Genomic DNA, 20,187 nt, shown 5'->3' on the forward strand with positions numbered 1-20,187 from the left:
TTTTTTTTTTTTTTTTTTTTTTTAACTAAGAAATACCTACTGTTTAACCAGAAGTCTCTTCTGTATTATGATTAATGCTACCTCGTTCCCCAAACCAAGAGCGCACCATTCTATCACTAGAGTATGAGTCTCCCAAATATCGTATCCTAGGTGTCACCTTAACACCAACACCTACACAGCAGAGGTCAGGAATTTAAAGTGTTGGCTGTGCTCCGGATGAATCAGAAAGCTGAGACAGACAGACACTCAAATAGGGAATCAATTATCCTCAGACATGGACTTTTTAAAAGATGGGGGTAGGGAGACTATCTAAATCCTAACCTATTAATATCAGTATCTACAAAGTTATAAAATAACATTTTTAAAACATTACATAATGTAACTGAATATTGATCTGACTTTCCCCCTGTGAATAATAACCACCTAATACTTATTGAACAAGGCACTGGTCTAAATGCCTTAACACGTGTTAACTCATTTAATGCTCACAATCACTATTTATCTCCATTCCAGAGAGAGAAAACTGTGGCCCACGTCGTGACTTCTGCAATGTCACAATTTCTGTCAGTGAGGGGCTGGATTTGAACTCACTTCCCTAGCTCCAAAGTCCCATCCCATAACCACTTGAGAAACTGCCTTCTGTCTCTAGAATAAAACAATGACAATTTATACCTAGTAAATCAAGATCTTCTGTTTTGTAATTTTGTAGATTTCATTTTGATAGAAATTCAGTCTGATTGCCTACTGAGTACAAACCTGAATACGTTTTTCATCATCTTCCCTTTTCTTTCTCTCTTCCTCTTCTTGCTTTCTCTTTGCTTCCATGTCAAGTTTCCTAACAAAAAGCAGAATACTCTTCAGAAATTTAATATAAAACAAGAAATCCTTCAGAAGAAAATTTAACTATTAATAAAGGTTACAAAATGGGAAGTCAAATAACCTCCTGGCTATATACATTATCAACTTATTTTGAAAAATAAAATAAAATCTAACTCTACTGACAGCAGTTCTTCAGAAACAAAACAAATACAATTATATTCCATAACCTTTAACATCTTTGGATTAACTTGGTTACCAAGCTACTTGTAAGGTCCTGATCACACTGCTTCTCTCTACTCCTTCTCCAATCAGACAATCTTAGATTCCTTCCGTCTGCCCTACTATGGCAGTCTTCCAAAATGCCATCAGTTTTTAAACTGCAGAAAAGAAGTACCTTCTTCCTAGATTATAAAATAATATGAAAGTCATAGTTTTAAAAAGAACTCAAGTAATCCTCAGGTGTAAGAGTTTAACCAAAATTCAGATTATAGTTAGAATCATTTTATGTTATGATTGTAAAATGAGCTTACTTTCTCCATTTTCAAACTTATTCTAAAACTAGTATTTAAAAATACGAATATGACTTTTAAAAATAAGAATATTCATTGACCACCATCAACACAAAGAATTCACTGTCCTGTCGGCTTCTAACTCAAGGCGACAACATAAACCCTTACATCCGCCTTTCCTCCTCCTCCTTTCTTCGACGTTGTTCATCTTCTTCACGTCTTTTCCTTTCTTTTTCCATTTCTTCTTGGATACGCCTCAGCCTTTCTGCTTCCTCTTCCTGCTGCTTTTTTTTCTGTAATGCACTGAGGAGGACCTCTGAGCTTTTAACTAGCGCATCATATTCGTTCTGTATTTGTTCCCTTGTCATCATGGTGGACTTAAAGAAACAAAACAATGGACATGTACTTAAAAAGCTATCTCTTCTGTTGCACAACGATGTGAATATACTCAACACTACTGAACTGTACATTTAACAAATGGTTAAGATGGTAAGTTTAATGGTATGTGTTTTCACCACAATGAAAAAAAACCCAACATGCACATATACAAAGACTGGAAAAGCTGGTAAGCAGTAAGCCCATTATCTTTTCATACTGTTTAAGTATTAAATATTCAAAAAAATTTTTAAAGTTATCTCTATGCAAAAATATTTGCGTCTATTTCCTATCAATCAAGTAATCAAATATCTAAGGGTATACTGTGCACAGCCTAATACACTGTAATTCAAAGTTATTTTTGAAGGAATGATTAGCTAATTCTGCCAGAGTTTACTACTCTTTAACAACAGTGTTCAAATAATACCTCAGGAATATTTAAAAAATTATCAACTTCACCCAAAACTGATGGATGATTTTCTTAAATGTGGCTGGGTTGATTTTAATTGATTTAATACCACATAAATGGGGCTGGCTCTTGACAGATTTGCAAAATCAGCTAAGGCTATCCAAAGCATTTTCATTTTTCTCTTGACTTCTTTCTCCATTCTTCCTCCAAGATTCATCATTGTCTACATAAAATATCTGTAGAAAACATCGTAAAAGTCTCGCTTTGAGGTATTGTATCCCACATAATTGCACTGAATCATGAAAGTAGATGAGAAAAACATTAAGATCCTAAAGTACAACAGAAAAAGATATGAAGAGACAGATGGAACATAACTAACAAACAAGCACATAGAAAAAATTTTCAGTCCCACTAGTAATCAAATGGAAATCAAAATCGAAAAAAAGAGGCCCCCTTTTTTTGGCTACAAAATATGGAGGAAAACTGTTACTTCATAACAGTTAAGTAATTTATGATATAGCCTATATGAAGCTAACGGAATAACAGGAATGAGGCACTAACATAAGGAGAGGGATACAAAATTAAATGTACATGATAAGAACTCTGCAAAAATATGTACATATAAACTAAGCTTGAGAGGAATATGCAACAGTGTAATAGTTGAATGTGTTCGTGTGTGTGGGGTAAGGATGTGGGGGTGATTTTCTCCGGATTTTCAATAATATTACATTACTTTTATAATTTAAAAATTAGTTTCTGAAAGTAGAAAAAGATGAAACAAAATTAATATGCATTAATCCTCTCTCACTAATGATTCTGCAAAAGCTTACCAACAGAGTATAGTATTTTAGTTAGTATTTTGGAAAAATCTTTCCTAGCAACAGATGAACTGCACAAAAATTGTCTTCTTTTTTTTTACTATGAAAATTTTCAAATATAGAGTAAATAATATGTTGAGCATCACTTATCTCTGAGACTCAACATCTTTAACGTTTTGTATCTTTAAAAAAAGGACAATACCAATAACAAAAGGTATTAAAAATGATTTTCAAAGGTCCAAGTCATTTGGATTAAAATTACATACCTTAATTTTGGCCATTAAAGCATCAATAGAAATTTCAAGGTCCTCGACCTGTTTATTCATCTCTGGTTTTCCATCTTTCAGTGCACTTACTACTTCGTTAAATTTATCAAGCCGTTTCTTCAGTGTGCCCACCTTAACCAGGCCATCAATGCTGTAAAGATAACAACACTTCATCAGAGTTTAATTTCACCACTGAATGCTGCAGACAGATTTTTCATTTTAATAAAATACCAAACATATTGTTAAACAGAGTATTTCACTTCTGTTTTCATGTCATTCAATAGTCTCTTTTTTTAGATCTTTTGTTGAGGGTAAAAGGAATCATCCAATATGGATGTGAATGACATTAATATGTGTCAGCAAGACTTAAGCCTTCTATACTTGCACTGAAAAATTTGAGAATTCAAATTACAGAAAAACTTAAAAGAGGAGAATCAAGTAAGAAGTAGAGACTAAACTGACAGTGAGACAATATAATTCCTACAGGTAATCTTGAAAATTATGGTCAAAATATTAATGAGATGTTTTTAAAAACAATGTCAATTTGACATTTATCAATAAACTGAAGTCACTAAAATAATCAGAATAAAACAGCTTCTTTCAACCTTTTACAGCGTTTACATTTTTCTAAGCTACTTCAAATCCTTTTATAGAATGAGGCAAGTAATGAATTAATGAAGCAATTAATTAACTAATGTCCAATAAATAACATGAATAACAGACTAATACATCTTTTACAAAGAACATGAGAAAAAAGGAAACTCTGTGAGTATGCAAACTGCTCTTCATTATGACTTTATGCCATGTTATATTAGGGTAAATAGGTTTTTTGGATTCTTTAGGCTCTATTCATCTTACCGAGGTTTGTGTCGTCTTTTGCAAAGCCACATTCGAACAGTTTTCTGCATTTTAATGCAAGCTTCAGCTCGATATTTTATTTTGTTTTTCACTATGTGTAAGAGGAAAATATAATGACAGAAAATTATTTACTTTAAATCAGACATACAGGATTTTTAAAAACCATTCATTTCCACAAAGCAATTCTCAAGAAACACAAAATCTTGATGAACATATTATATCAGACATCAAAACTGGCAAGTTTAACATTTCTTTAGTTCTTTATACTTCTTAAAATAAAAAGCATATCATGTATATGGCTAGGTGTACATTTTAAATATATTATCTCCTCGTTACGCTACATGAATGCGTCCCAAATTGTCTTAGGTAATACTGGTCTAGGAAATGTTAACAGGCGTGTCTTGAAAAAAGGATTCACCTGTCAAATGAACTCAGGAAAAGCTATGCGCTACACCTCCTTCTGGAGATTCACAATGAACATACTGAGCGAGGCCTCTAAGAATCCTACAATAAAGGACTCTGCTTAACTTCAGTTAGTCGATATCCGAGACTGATCTGACCCGGAGACACTTTTTTCAGAGGTTCCCCATTAACACGCTGCAAAGATCCTGTCTACTTACTGACTTGACCACTGCACAACACAGTCCACAAACGAATAGTACAGTAGAAATAATTTTAATATAATATGTTTTCCATCACAATGCAATGTTTAAAGCTGAAGGCATTTAACTATAGTGACAAGAATGTTCATATTTCACTTGGAAAGTGATGGGAAAAGACCTTCTGTTGTCTTTGTATTATTATTATAGTTTTGTTTTTATTTATATCACAATTGACTAACAAAAGACCTCATGATAGCATGCACGTTGCTTGCACGATTCCTTTTCATTAGGTCAAAGGAATGTTTTTTTATTAATAAGCAGCAGTGTACTGAACCCTCTTCACGTGCCTAGCACTGTTCCAGGTACCGTGGAGGGTATGGCTGGGGCGGGGGATTATAAATTTAACCAAGTTACTAACAATACTCCCTACAACTAAAGGTTTGCTACAGACCATCAGGTAACCCAAAATTATTCTGTCCCTCGTCCTTGTTTTGGGTCAGAGATAAGTAGTTGCTACAATATTTTAAGACTTTAGACTTTGCCCTTTATGAAAGGAAGCTGTAATCAAAGGCTTTTAGTTAGAGACTCTGGGAAGATAAGTCTGGGAAGCCAGGAAAACCAGTCTGGGAGCCACTGAAGTTACCATGCAGGCTGGGGAGAGGGGCTCCAGTAAGGCAGTGGCAATAAAGAGTAAAGAATGTACAGTGTCTGGAGGGGGAATCAACAGAGCTTGCTGACTGGCATGATTTCAGGGACAAGAAGAAACAATTACGACTGGGACACTTTTAGCGTGTGTATTCTGGTGATGCCATGGGGGCGGAAAGAAAAGTTCTGGTTTTAGTCTGAGAGACTGAGGTACGGTGCGGGGAGCGGAGGAGAAAGGGAGAGGAAAGGAGGGGAGGGGGTAAGAATCAAGATAGTGAGTTCTGGGGGTTTTTTTAGGTCGTGATGAAGTTAATTATCATATAATGCATTCAATTAAAGAAGGTAAGTATCATACACTCAAAAAACTTAAAAAAGAAAAGTCCACAGGTACTAATTTATTACATACTACATGTAAGGCGTTAGGGGAGGAACCAGGGACACAGCCTGAATAAGCGACACGGTCCCTGTTGCCTAGCGCTCACCACTGAGACAAATGTATAACATTCCACAAACCAGTTCATTTCCAAAATAATTGCGTATCTCGGAGTGGAAGGAAACACCTACGTTTGATGACAGACAGTGAGCACCACTGAACCTTCTTCCAGCGACTGCAGATGAGCCAGTGATTGACCCTCTTGACCAGCTCTGCTAAGTGGTCAGGGTCGGACTTCATAATCTGGTCAAATTCTGCAAACTAGGAGATAAAGTCATTGGCTAACAGTATCAAAAGACAGATAGATGTGTTTAAACACACAGAGAGATACAAAATAACTGTAACTCAAATCCAAAATCTAGCTTTCTGGAAGTGGTCACAAGCCTATCACACAGACATGTCTCAGTGGGGTACACAGCAAACCCAAGCACACTTGGCCGAATTTTGCTGTCTTTCTCCTCCTTCCTCCAGGATCTTTTTTGCAGTGGTTGGGCTGCGGGGGTTACTCACTGCTAGTTAGCAGACTCAATAGGAAAAGGAGAAAAAGAATCTTAAATGACCACTGCAGATGGTTAGCCAAAAGGTTTTATGGAAAAAAGAATGAAAAAAAGGTCTACTGTCTCTCTGAACTGGCTCATCCATATTCTGAGATCACTGGAGAAGTGAAGGTCAGCTCTATAAAATCAGGTACCACCAAAACTACTGTGTCTCGCCCAATCCCCACCTTTATTTTGGTCAGAGATAAGAAACTGCTACTAAGAGACACACAACACAAATAAAACATCTACAAGGTTATTAAATAAGAAAATGCATTATTTCCACAATTTACCACCGAATTACATATTGATTTCTATCCTTTACCAAATATCCCACTACAGTATATTGAAGATGTCACACATCTATCAAAATAACAGCTTCTTATAATCGAAATTAAATTAAAGGTAACATAATGAGATTAAAGATCTTTGAAAATCTGCCTTGTGCTTTCACTGTATCCTTCTGACTGATTAATTTTTCTAGAGGCAAATAAGACCAAGTGCTTTCTCTACCAAGCTCTTAATTCTAAAATAATTACCACGGTCCTGAAATGAGAAATGTTGAGTTTATGATAAATACGTATGATTACAGCTAAGCCAACTATGAATACTTATATTCTTAACTATTTTTCTTTTATAGGAGATCATATAAGTTCTCTGCAGTAAAAATATTCACAGGAAAGTGCATACATTTGGTAATGCATTACACAGATTTCATTTCATGCCCCAAGATGTGAAATCAGATTTATTTATTATGATTAATTTAGCCTTCAAGGAACCAGAGATATTTATTAACGATTTTGCTAAGTCAAACAAGTATAGCTGTCTATTATATAATAACAATTGTGTTTAAAATTATGAGAATGCAATATTCAATCAATATTAAAGGAGTCAGGAATGGTGAAAATATTATGAACAGATTGTGAAGAGCATTTAAGTATTTCTGTATTGTATATATTTAGTTATGAAATATTCTATAACTCCATTTTGTATCCTAGTACAGGACTAGTACAAGAATCTGTAAATACTAAAACTATGGGTAGCCGAAGAAAATTATGTTACATACAGAAGTATTTATACAGTCATTCCTTCTACGATTTGATAGAAGTCAGCACAGACTCCTGTCCAATTTTCTGTATGTTACACATCTATCAAGCTCTAATAGATCTCATTCTCACAATGAAGACTCAAAAGTACTGTGAATTTTTTAATTATTGAAGACTGAATATGTTTTAGAAAAGCTTTCAACTTGTTTAAAACAGAAGCATCTCAGGTTAACCCTTATTTAAGTAAAAAATTCAACTAAACAATTCTCTGATTCCAATACTTCCAAAGCTGAAAAAAAAAAAACAGAACCCTGTACAGAGTACTATACAGTGTAAACTTCTCACCAGTGGGAAAATTGTGTGTATGTGTATCACACACATATGCATGCTCTTTAAGAATAACATAAATCACTGAACACTTAAAAATATTCACTGACTCCGACTATCCATATTAATTATGTTAAAGTTTAAAATAAAAATGTACTTACCTTGCCAGGTCTAAAAAATACTTTTGTTAACCCAAACTTGTAGTCGATTTCATTTAAGCCCAAAGCTTTAAAAAGAGCCTGAAAAATGAAATTTAAATGCCAATTAGGAATTAATAAGAAAGACAGTTTATAGCTAAGATATCTCAATTTAGGTAGTGTTTGTACCTTACAAAATAGTCTTGGATCTAATCTTGCGAGTTTATCTGGCATATACTTTTTATACATGTTGTAGAGTTCGTGAAATGAAGCTCGCGATGGGAAACCGCCCTGCATCAAGTCCAAAACAGACACCATACCTACATTCATAAACAAACAGAAGTTTTACTGCCAATCACTGTGTACAAGTCCAAGGATAACTTGAAAATGATCAAAGAATTTTATAAATTAAAAGGGGTAATTTACAGAAATTATCAGCAATGAAGTATTACATAGAAAATATCATACTTATACTCAATATGTCCCAGCTTACCCACCCCCTAAAAACTACTGTAGCCAAATTTCATCGAAAACTAGCTTGACCAACTATTCTCTAGAGACAAACGACTGGTCTCTAAAAAATTCAAATGTAGCTTGTATCTTTTTTTTCTGCTGGAACCCTTTGTGTCACAATCGCGGTATACAAGGCAAAGACCTGCATTAGGCTATTTTCCAAGTCCTGAGGTTGCTTTTGGAACAAGATTCCCGGTAAGAGTCTCCAACACAAAGTCAAACACATTCCCCGATTCTCACCAGTGCTTCAAGCAAACGGAGAACACATTCTTAGTGGGAGAGTAAACCAGTGCAACCATTTCAGATGGCAGTTTGGAATATTTATTTATATTACTAAATTAATATTAAGTGTTAATAACAGATATCTATCCCTTTGACTATTTTCCACTTTGATGAATCTATCCTACAACTTGTCACGTATGTGGGCAAAGATATGCACAGAGAAGGTCTCTACATGTTCACTGGGTCACTGTTGGTAACAGAAAACACAGAAATCACTTAAATATTAATTATGTTATTCCAATAATTTAATAACAATTAAATTATGTTATAACCATATGATAGAATATGATAGATTTATTAAAAATAACTGGGCAGAGGTTTAACAAGTATGAAAAATATGTCCAAGACACAGAGTCTAATGGTCACCCCTGAGAAGTGAGACTTCTTTTTACTTATATTATTCTGTACCATTTCATTTTTATTACAGTGAACATATATAGCTATTATAACTTAAATATAATGAATATATATTATATGCAATAGATAATTTATATATAATACTATAATGTATAACATATGTATTATAATTGAACAAAGTTTAGTATTAAATTAAACATAATATTAAATTAAATTCAATATAATATAATGGAACATATAAACGCAATTATTCCTATGGAGAGTTCAGATCTAGATTTAGTTTTTGGTTCTGCTTGGAGAAATAAAAGTAAGGTTTGGTTGATATTGTCACAATTGTTGCCCATTTTATTTATATCAAAAAAACGAGTACCCTTAGAAATGTGTGCATCCCAACCTCTGAGTCCCTTGGCTTGCCCTGTAGCTGCAGACAACTAGGCTCACAGAAGTACATTAAGAATTTCATGGAGCTTAACAAATTACCAAGTCTAAGGCTGCTTTCTCCACACTTAAAGCTAATTTACACTAAAGATCTTTTGATGCTTAAAAAAAGTAAAAATCACCAAACCAAGTACTCTCCCTTCTAGAGATTCCCATGGCCTGGCTCTTCCTCGGGGAGTTTGGTGAAGAGCTTCCTCAGGGAGTCTGGTGAAGAGCCAGGTTTGCAGTCCCGGCTGGTCATCCTCAGAACCCCTCTTTGCTACCACAGACGGGGCAGCAGAGCCCCGAGGTTAAAGAAAGAAGACCCGCCTTCTCTCACCTTCCCCCACTTTGCCCTGGGGTTGGCTGATCAGAAGATAGACACTTTAGTAAAAGCTGTCCTCAATTAATTAATTCTCCTTAAATTGGAAAAAAACAGAAATGGAAAGGCAAAGTATTACAGAAATCAAATCTTAAATGTCATTTTTTTTTAGAAAACTTCATAATTATTTTTCTTTCCACCAGTTATTGGTATTTTTTGCTTTTTCTCATTACCTAGCCACATAACTGGAACCAATTCTATGCCATTTTACTATTATAAGTACTATAAAAAAAATCAGACTATTATGAATTGGTGGCATCTATTAAACTGCCAACAGATCTTAACATGTTAAAATACACTGCTTACTGAAAGAGGAATCCCAGCTAAAGCATCAGTGAGCCCACACTCTGCTAATCTAATGGTATATATAGCTAAATCTAAACACACTTGACTTGCCAGGACACTGGGTGCTCACTTAGGAAATAAATGACATTATATTAGGCTAAACAAATCGTAAAGAGAAATTCAAATGAGAAAAATAGTCAAAGTAAAAATGATCTGAAGAAAATATTACAAAAATACATCTATACATATGTAGGAATAAAACAGACATCACTTATTTAACTTTCTAGTATTTGTTAAAGTTAGTCACAAATAAATCTTTTTATTTCCTAGACTGTGCATTTCATTCAACAAGTATTTACTAAGTCTAGTACATGCTTTGCGCTGCCAGGAAGCGGGAACATGCATACAAGCCAAAACAGACACAGTTTCTGCCCTCGAGAGGTTTACAGATTAGAGAAAGGAGAAAATAAATAAAATTTATGACTGTGAAATGATGGTGCTAGGCACCCTTTACTCAGGCCCCCTTCCTAGTTGGGGGCTTCCATAAAGAAATGACAACCGAGCGCAAATGTGAAAAATAAGACAAAGGGGAGATAAGAGCTTCTCATACGGGAAGCAGCATGTGCACAGGCCCCGGGAACAGAGGGAATACGGAGCATTTAAGGAACTAAAGCAAAGGCCGGAGTGACTGGAGAATGGAGAGGAGAGAGAGAAAACAGAGGAGGTTACAGACACACGGGCCAGACCATACGGGGCCTCACAAGCTACGAGGACTCTGCTCTTTACCCTAATCATAATCAGAAGCCACTGCAGCATTTTAAGCAGTAAAAAGACATGCTCAGATTTGAGCTGTAAAGCAGTAGTTCTGGATGTATGTGAAGAACAGACCGAGCAGATGTGAGGAGAATACTTAGGAAACTTCAGCAAAAAGCCAGGTGAAAGACGGTGACAGCTTGGATTAGGGAGCACTAAGGCTCACTGTCTACTAGGAGAGTAGACCTTAAACGTTCTCCCAACAAGCAAGCAATGGTAATTATATTACCTCACGGGACTCTGAGCTAACACTATGGTGGCAATCCTTTTACAATACGTTAGCGTATCAAGTCAACACATTGCACAACTTGGACCTGCACAATGTTATATGTCAATCATACCTCAGTAAATCTGGAGGAGTAAAAGACACACTCTTTAGGTCATATAAAAGGTCCTTGGGGAGACTTAGATTGAGACTATGTAGCTAGGTTGTCCAGTGTGACCGTTGCTAGGCACAGGCTCTGTAGCTGCACTAGCCACATGTGACTATTTATATTTAAATTTTAAAAAATTAAAATTAAATACAAATTAAAAATTCAGTACCTAAGTCATACTAGTCACATTTCAAGAGCTCAGTAGCCACAAGTATGTAGTGGCTACCATACTGGACAACACAGGCCTAGAATATGTCCACCTCCATGGAAAGTTATACCGAACAGCACTGATCAAGAGCGAGAAGGAGAACAGGCCTAACCCAGAGCTTAAAAAACTCTAACAAATAATATCTAGGTAGAAGATGACCCTGCAGAGGAGGCAGGAATGGCCAGAGAATTCAAAGGAGAGGCAGGGACACACGCTGTTTTAGGCGCTGAGGAAAGGCTATGTTATGGGGATGGGGTAGAGGCAAATGCTGCTGGACTCCACTGAGATGAGGGTCTGAGGAAACGTGTGATTCAGGGTCAAGGGAATCACCGGAAACCTTATCAAGAATTATTTTGTTGGAAACTGAATTCCCTCGGGTTAAAGAGCAAGTGGAAGGCAGGACACTGAGAAAGCAAGAAGAGAATATTCTTGGAGAGAAAAGCAAAAACTGGAGAAAAGAAAGTGAGGCCAGAGATAGGGAGGCAGCTGGACGGGAATGTCGGTGAGAGGGAGTGAAGATGAGGTGTTTTTTTGTTTGTTTTTGTTTTTGTTTTTTGCGGTACACAGGCCTCTCACTGCTGTGGCCTCTCCCGCTGCGGAGCACAGGCTCCGGACGCGCAGGCTCAGCGGCCATGGCTCACGGGCCCAGATGCTCCGCGGCATGTGGGACCTTCCCGGACCGGGGCACGAACCTGCGTCCCCTGCATCGGCAGGCGGACTCTCAACCACTGCGCCACCGGGGAAGCCCGAAGATGAAGTTTTGATGGGATTGAAACCGTCTCAGAGCTTCAATACAATGGGATTAATGAAAAGGCAGGAAGGGATAGATCCAAAGAACTACAGTCTCAATGAGGAAGAGAGGCACTTCCTCCTTTCTACCAGGAGGGCAGTTGTGCAGGTAGAAGAAGTGTTTGGTAGCACACAGGTAAGGCTTTCAGCTTTTTAGTAAAAAGAGGTGAGGCTGCCTGTTAGCAGAAGCTCAGAGACTTGAGCAGAGCAGGGTGGGTCTGACGGGTCCGGGGAGAAACAGAACCTGCTGGCCAGGGAAACTTGGTGGGGCGGGTAATGCGAGCCCTTTGAAGGTTAGTAATCATGAATTTGTAACAGTGCCAATCTATCTTGCCCACTTTCTCTGTGCAGATGAGGACAAAGGACAAAACTAGATTCACAAACTGCTAAGGTTTTGTGAGAAGGGTCAAGGGTAGATGTAGCTGTGGGGAGCCCAAAACTTATATAATTAGGGGAGGGCACTTTAAGAAAAAAAAGTATGAAATTACAAAAGCATACAAAATCAGGTTCAGGGTTTTGATAGGAACTCATTTAAATAAGGCACCCTGAAGCTAAAGCAACCAGTAGCTTTCTAATAAATCTGCCTCTAAGGGAAGCAAGATAAGGAGTCGGGGAGGCAAGAGAGTTTCCGGAAGTGTCCCAGGCCTGAATCAGCGGGACAGGCAGGGGTGGTGTGGGAGGGATGGACGATGGGCACGGGGAAGGGAAACAGGGAGTCCAGGGCCCAAGACTTGGGTGACTAAGCACAGGCAGAATGTGGCCGGGTGAGGGGTAGAAAGTGATAGTTTAACCAAGTGCAGAAAAGTTCCACAGAGGCCGAGGGTATTGTGTTGATTTTTTTTTCTTTTGTTTTACAAGTAGTGGAGTGGGAAGCAAGGACATCAAAACCGGACTTCCCTGGTGGCACAGCGGTTAAGAATCCGCCTGCCAATGCAGGGGACACGGGTTCAAGCCCTGGTCCAGGAAGATCCCACATGCCACAGAGCAGCTAAGCCTGTGCGCCACAACTACTGAGCCTGCACTCTAGAGCTCGCAAGTCACAACTACTGAGCCCCAGTGCTGCAACTACTGAAGCCCGCATGCCTAGAGCCAGTGCTCCGCGACAAGAGAAGCCACTGCAATGAGAGGCCCACGCACTGCAACGAAGAGTAGCCCCCGCTCACCGCGACAACTAGAGAAAGCCTGTGCACAGCAACGAAGACCCAACACAGACAAAAGTAAAAATAAATAAATTAATTAAAAAAAAAAAAAAGGACACCAAAACCCACCGCCTGACCCAGTTACGTGGGAACGAACCGCTGCAGGACTGAGAAGGCCACGGAAAGCATCCACGAAGGGAGACCTGGGTTCGCAGCTGAAGAGTTTTTATAAATTTTACCTCAATGATGTAAAACATCTACGCCAATACTGCTCAAATAATTTGTTAGCCCTTCTTTTCTTATAAATAAAGGAAATATAAAAGTCTTACCACACTTAAAATAATCAAGATAGTTGTGAATTATTTGAAAACACTGCATATATTAAATTTTATTTGAACTAAGACTCTCGACACACCCCGATATAGATTACAAAAATAGAGAAATACCTGAACATTGAAGTTGAGACAAAATTTGAGCTCCTTCAAAGTCGTGGCTTGTCATCTTTAAATTAGGCTTGATACAACGAATAAAGCTTGCTCCCTAGAATAATAAAGGTACTTTAAAAAATGATCCATATAGCATTCTTATTTTTCTATTTCTATGAATACCAGCTACTTTCAGAGCATATTATCATTAACTTCTGAACCTCTTTTTTTTTAATTAATTAATTTATTTATTTATTTATCCTTGGCTGTGTTGGGTCTTCGTTTCTGTGCGAGGGCTTTCTCTAGTTGCGGCGAGCGGGGGCCACTCTTCATCGCGGCGTGCGGGCCTCTCACTATCGTGGCCTCTCTTGTTGCAGAGCACAGGTTCCAGATGCGCAGGCTCAGTAGTTGTGGCTCACGGGCCCAGTTGCTCCGCGGCATGTGGGATCTTCCCAGAGCAGGGCTCGAACCCGTGTCCCCTGCATTGGCAGGCAGATTCTCAACCACTGTGCCACCAGGGAAGCCCTGAACCTCTTTTAAAATAATCACTAAGGAACTTAAGACCATTAGCATACTTTTATAATGTAAAGCATTTATATACTAATATTAGAAAAATACATTTTAGAGTGCCAAAAAACCGTTATTGTAAAAAGAAAAGTCTCTCCTAGTAAAATATTTCAACATATTTAAACAATACATTTCACAGCATGACATACATGTGATTTTATTCTACATTTAAATATATTTATATGCTGTGTTTCTGTGATAAGAAAATTGCCCTATGATAAGATGGTATAAAATTATGCCTCTTAAAATTTAGGCCAAAGTGCTAAAAAAAAAAAAAAAAGTCAACCTTTCTCATCATTCTATTTTAAAAACATACAGCAGGTCCCTGAGCTGCACCACTGCACATTTTAAAGTTTTGTTTGTTAAACGATATGTATTTTAAAAAGCTTAAAGGCATTCATTTACAATCCGTTATCAGATTTTTGCTGAATGAGACTGAGACAATACTGCTATGTACCCAGTGAAACTGTTGGGAACTGAAGCTAATACACTAGACATCCAAATAACAGCTTCGCTTCCAAGTAGCCACCTTGCAAAACTGAACAGTTAATGTCAACAATGATGCTCACTGCAAACACTTTTAGAACACTTTTTAGAAATGCCTTTTTTAAAAATCACAAATATAATCTAATCATTTTACAGTAGCATTATATTTGGGTGATAAAAATAAAATACCTCCTCATCAGACTTGGTTTTTAAAGGTCTGTCCTTAAGAGAGAAATATTTGCAAACAATGAGGATAGTTAAAAGAATTTCTTAACGGTTTCAAAACAAATCTAACAATAAGTTAAGCAATAATAGCACAGAGACAATAAATATTTGGCTTTCAAATGACTACATGAAAAGAGTAATCAGTTAAGTTCTGTGGATTTGCTTAAAAAATAAGTCTTCTCGGGCTTCCCTGGTGGCGCAGTGGTTGAGAGTCTGCCTTCCGATGCAGGGAACATGGGTTCGTGCCCTGGCCTGGGAAGATCCCACATGCCGCGGAGCGACTAGGCCCGTGAGCCATGGCTGCTGGGCCTGCGAGTCCGGAGCCTGTGCTCTGCAACCGGAGAGGCCACAACAGTGAGAGGCCCACGTACCAAAAAAAAAGAAAAGAAATTAAAAAAAAAAAAAAAGTCTTCTCTTGAAATCATGCCTCATTTATATAACCGATGTATCAAATTTCTTTCTATGGTGAATTTTTCTTTAACAAACAGAGAGAATTAAAATGTCTGGTTAATAAAAAGGCTCCTAGGAAATATTGCCACTATAATAGGGCATAAAAATATTATGTCCATATTTTTCCATATCAGCACTGTCATGTTAGAGAATGTTACCACCAGAGTAATAAAATGAAAATGAATTACATGTGTTATCTTTAATCCTAAAAAATACATTCTCCTTCCCTATAATAACCAATTATTTTCACTTTCCTGAAGCTACAGGATAATCTTAATAACATTCAGAGAATTCTATATATTTATAAAACAATTTGACTGCACATATATATTTGACCCTTCTTCAGAAAAAAACTAACCGAAATGACAACCATTTTAAAAACTGATTTTTTTTAATGATGAAATTTGGTTTAAAATGAATTTCTAATTATTCCAGGTTTACTGTGCTTATTTGAGTAATTACTAATAATAGTTTAAGAGGACCATTTAAAAATCCTGTTTTTGAAGACTTCTCTGGCAGTCCAGTGGTTAAGACTCGGAACTTCCAGTGCAGGGAGCACAGGTTCAATCCCTGGTCGGGGAACTGAGATCCCACGTGCCTTGCGGCACAGCCGGAAAAAACAACAACAACAAGCAAACAAAAAACCCTGTGGGTTTTTTTTTTAAGTATACTCACAGTACTTCGAAGTTTATCCAGAAGCAAATTTAACTGTGTCTGTAGAAGAAAGGAAATCACTTCATTATTTCAAAGAGCAAAAGTACGTAATACCATAAGTAAATATTAGCTTTTCAACATTAGAATAAAATAACATGCAATAACACTGATATATATAACACATTACAATTTAACAGCTTCTGGTACACAATCTCTTTAACAGATAGTAACATGCAGAAATGTATGGCTGATATATGATGCCAAGGACAATAACTTATTTTACTTATACAGAACTTACACAATTAAAAGACTGAAAATTAGCAATACTAGAAAACATACATGCACACTTGCAGGTGGGGTGAATAGGGAAAAAGTATACAGGCAATGCAAGAAGTAAATGAAAATGATGGGGATGCATTCAATAAGGGATCAACGGAGCAGTATGTGAACTCGTGGCAAGCTGGGTGTAGCTTGTGTCACGCTCCATTAAGAATGAAAACGTGTTTAAAATATACACTAATGCTATGTATTAGGATTGTTTTATATAACACCTTTCATAAATGAAACTGACCTGCCTACCTGTAGAAACCCTCTCAACTATTTTAAAACTTCACATTTCAATTATTTTTAAAGGCTAGGACAATTTTCTCAAGAAAAAGTTTCACAATGGACAGTACAAGTAGTTACGGACCTTTCCTTTGCTTAATAATATTAAGTGATTTTAATGTACTCTGGTTCAGTACATTAAAATCATGCATTTGCTTTACGTCTCTGCAAAGTAAATTATTTAAATTGTTATACTGATTTTATACTGGGATGCTTATTGTACTACTTAACAAAAGAGAAATTAACTAATTAATTCTTCAATTAACATTTATTCAATCACAGCTATACTTAATAATAATAATAGGTATACTTTACTGAATGCTTTCTATGAGTCAGACACTGCTCAAAGCTTTTCACGGGCATTATCATGTTTAATCCGCACCACAGCTCTAATTAAGGATATATTAGTAGACTCATTTTACAGGTGAGAACATTGAGGCCCAGAGAGATAAATCACTTGCCAAGATCAGGGAGCCTAGTAATGGCAAAACCAAGACTCCAACAAGGACCTAACACCAAGGCTCATTCTCTTATTCGCGATGCTACAGTACACTTCAGACATTATAGGCTTAAGTTATAAAAACGGAGTGAATTTCTCACTGGATTAGAAAAATACAGTCATACCCCACCGATCTGCTTGACAGAGTTCTGACAACCTCAACCAGTCTAGACCAGCACACAAATGAAAAGCAAGTGTAAGAGCCACCAAATTGGAAAGAAAACAACTGTGACAAAGCCCATGCTTCCTAATCCATAGCACAGTATTCGCCCCAAAAAATGGACAAAAAGTTAAGTCAGTAGAAGCAGCAGAAATAAACTATAGCATCTGAGAGAAGAGGGAAGAACGTCAATTACCAAAGAACAGCGGTCGAAGACCAGAATGCATAATAGCCTGATGCAACGCATGCTTTACTTGTATTTTATTTTTATTTCAAAGCGTACAATTATTCATGTATATAATAAAAGAATATGATTTTCATCAAAAAGAATTACTTTTTCTAAAACACTAATAGTAAAAGAGTTCTAACTTCAATAACCTGAAAATGTCACTTTTCAGTGGAAAACTTCTGATTCTCGGTCATGTTCGATAACTGAAGTATTACTGTAAGTGCTAGCCTGTGTTGTTTTATTGCCTCCCATAACTTGAACTTGAATTTAAGGAGCTATTCTACTATATTTAAAAATAAGAATTACTACTAATATTTCATTTCAAAGTATCTCAATAAAAACATTTTGAAATTTTATTATTAACAATGTTACATCTTTTAGTTACAGTTTTCAAGCAGTTCGATGGGCAAAATACATTGTATTGCATATAAGCAATTTGAAGGCCCTTAAAGTCTCAACATAAAATACCTTAGTCCAAAGAATTTTAAGAATGTTTTTTATTTTATTTATATCGTCTAAAATTTCAAGTATGTTCTTGCCAGCAATACTACTATATCACACTAGGAAAATACTTAATAAATGATATCCGTTTCATTCAGGCTAATGTACTATTTTAAACCAATCTGTTACCATTATGTCTATTTAAGAATCTAAGAATATCCAAATAAGAGAAAGAGTACTGTAAAGAGAAGAAGAAACTCATAATTAATGAATATAACTTACAATAAAGTTTAAAACTTTTTATTCAGTTCCTTGAAAAAATGTGTTATAAGCGGAATTCTCCTATATCTATGTTTCAGCTTTTGTTTTATAAACATGATTTTATCAAGTTAGTTATTTAGAGCCCATTTCAATCCACAAGGGATTTCAGGAAGCTTACACTGTTAGTATCCTAGTATTCTGAGTCTTAAATATTGTTCCTAATTACATCATTTTTAATATTTGAAGTACACATAATGAAAGGCATATGTAGTTTTCTTGTAAACAGAACAAAAAGACTTTGTGGAAATGTATAAGAGAGAAACTAATTCTATTTCTTTGATCTATTTATTATAATTTTTTATTCATTAAACATGGCACAAAGTTTTTAAATTATCTTTTTCTATGCAAAATACTCAGCAATTAGAACCAAATAGCGGTGTTGCATTTCTAAGGCACATCGTGTGACAATTCCTTATTAGACCCCAAAGAATAAATTCCTGATCCGAAATTAATGAAACAAATGAAGTGTTCTTCAACGTCAAATAAGCAATTTGAAGGGTTTGCCACACAAAGCATTTATCTTTTACAGAAGTTCTTAGAAGCTTTAATCAAATTTTAGTGTAATATGCACACCCAAAATGCACTATGAGAGAAAACACGTTAAAAATGAATTACAAAATGAAATCATTAACTCGAGCTGGGCTCTTTTTAACACGGCAGCCACTCTGTAAGTAGGAGTCCACGAAGGTGATCATTTACCTGAAGCCCCTGGCAGTGCCTGCTTTTCCTCTCTCAACTCAACTAGTCCCCTCTAGCCATCTGGAGCTGGACTACTCCAGCTAAAACAAAACTGCTGAATGAGGAAGGAAACAGAAAACACATGGGAAAGAGAAGGTTTGAAGGTCAACCAGACAGTAAACAGAAGCAAGAACATGAGGAGAAGCAATCAGACATGTTAAAGAACCAAGAAAGAGCACGTTCGTAAAATTACCAGGTTTCCGTATGGTCAATGACTATGCCTATCTTATGTTATTCTGCATACAAACAGCAACAGTTCAGGGACTGCTCTTGAATCTCACTCGTGAGATTTCTCAGAGTGATCTACACTATCCACTGTAGAGTATAAAACAATTACAATTTTAATGCAGTAAGAAAAAAATTCAAGTAATACATTTAGCACAAATACCTTAAACTTGTTTCCCACACTGATGAAGCTAAGTTTTCCTGCTTTTTGTTTAGTGTCTTTGTTGTTATTTGTGGATGATTCAAATAACTCCCGGATAAATTTATCCCTGGATTCACATATTAAGGACTCAAGAGACATATGTAAAGCGTCATTATTTTTTTCCACAAATTGAGTCTGAAAAATAAAGCAAACGGGAATGATTCGGTCCATCTTGTGATAATATTCCTTACCATGGTGTTGTCCAATAGAACTGTTTTGAGGTTGCGGAAATGTTCTGTAGCTGTGCTGCCCAATATCGCCACCACCAGGCAGTGGGGACAGCAAGCACGTGAAATGTGGCCGGCGTACTGAGGAACTGAATTTTAAATTTTACTTAACTTTAAATAGCCAGATGTGGCTAGATGTTACCACACTGCACAGCGCAGCTTCAACATCAAATGGTTTTCTCCCGGTGAAAGTTATACTCACTGTTTCATAGCACACCGCCCCTGCGAAATGCCTGATGATGAAGCCTTCGTCATCTCTGATGTTCCTGTGAACTGCCAGCTTAGACTTTCTAGGAATCTGAAAAATGAGACACACACCAGTTATTAAATTATCAAAAATATACTACACAGGGCTTCCCTGGTGGTGCAGCGGTTGAGTCCGCCTGCCGATGC

General features: G+C 36.7%; 1 protein-coding gene across 11 annotated transcripts in view; it reads right to left on the reverse strand.

Moving 5' to 3' along the window:
• Positions 1-20,187, reverse strand: part of MYO6 (myosin VI) — an 88,746-nt gene that overhangs the window by 19,516 nt on the left and 49,043 nt on the right. For all 11 annotated transcript variants that reach the window (XM_024731888.1, XM_024731885.1, XM_024731887.1 and 8 more), the window contains exons 16-26: positions 19,997-20,092; positions 19,529-19,702; positions 16,168-16,206; positions 13,786-13,879; positions 7,970-8,100; positions 7,805-7,882; positions 5,866-5,995; positions 4,055-4,145; positions 3,197-3,347; positions 1,497-1,705; positions 757-835 (exon numbers count right to left, since the gene is read on the reverse strand). In XM_024731888.1, the coding sequence (XP_024587656.1) occupies positions 757-835; positions 1,497-1,705; positions 3,197-3,347; positions 4,055-4,145; positions 5,866-5,995; positions 7,805-7,882; positions 7,970-8,100; positions 13,786-13,879; positions 16,168-16,206; positions 19,529-19,702; positions 19,997-20,092 (1,272 nt within the window). The remainder of the gene's footprint in view (positions 1-756; positions 836-1,496; positions 1,706-3,196; positions 3,348-4,054; positions 4,146-5,865; positions 5,996-7,804; positions 7,883-7,969; positions 8,101-13,785; positions 13,880-16,167; positions 16,207-19,528; positions 19,703-19,996; positions 20,093-20,187) is intronic.

Source organism: Neophocaena asiaeorientalis, unplaced genomic scaffold, assembly GCF_003031525.2.
Source record: "Neophocaena asiaeorientalis asiaeorientalis breed wild unplaced genomic scaffold, Neophocaena_asiaeorientalis_V1.1 scaffold450, whole genome shotgun sequence".
NCBI classification, from domain to species: domain Eukaryota; kingdom Metazoa; phylum Chordata; class Mammalia; order Artiodactyla; family Phocoenidae; genus Neophocaena; species Neophocaena asiaeorientalis.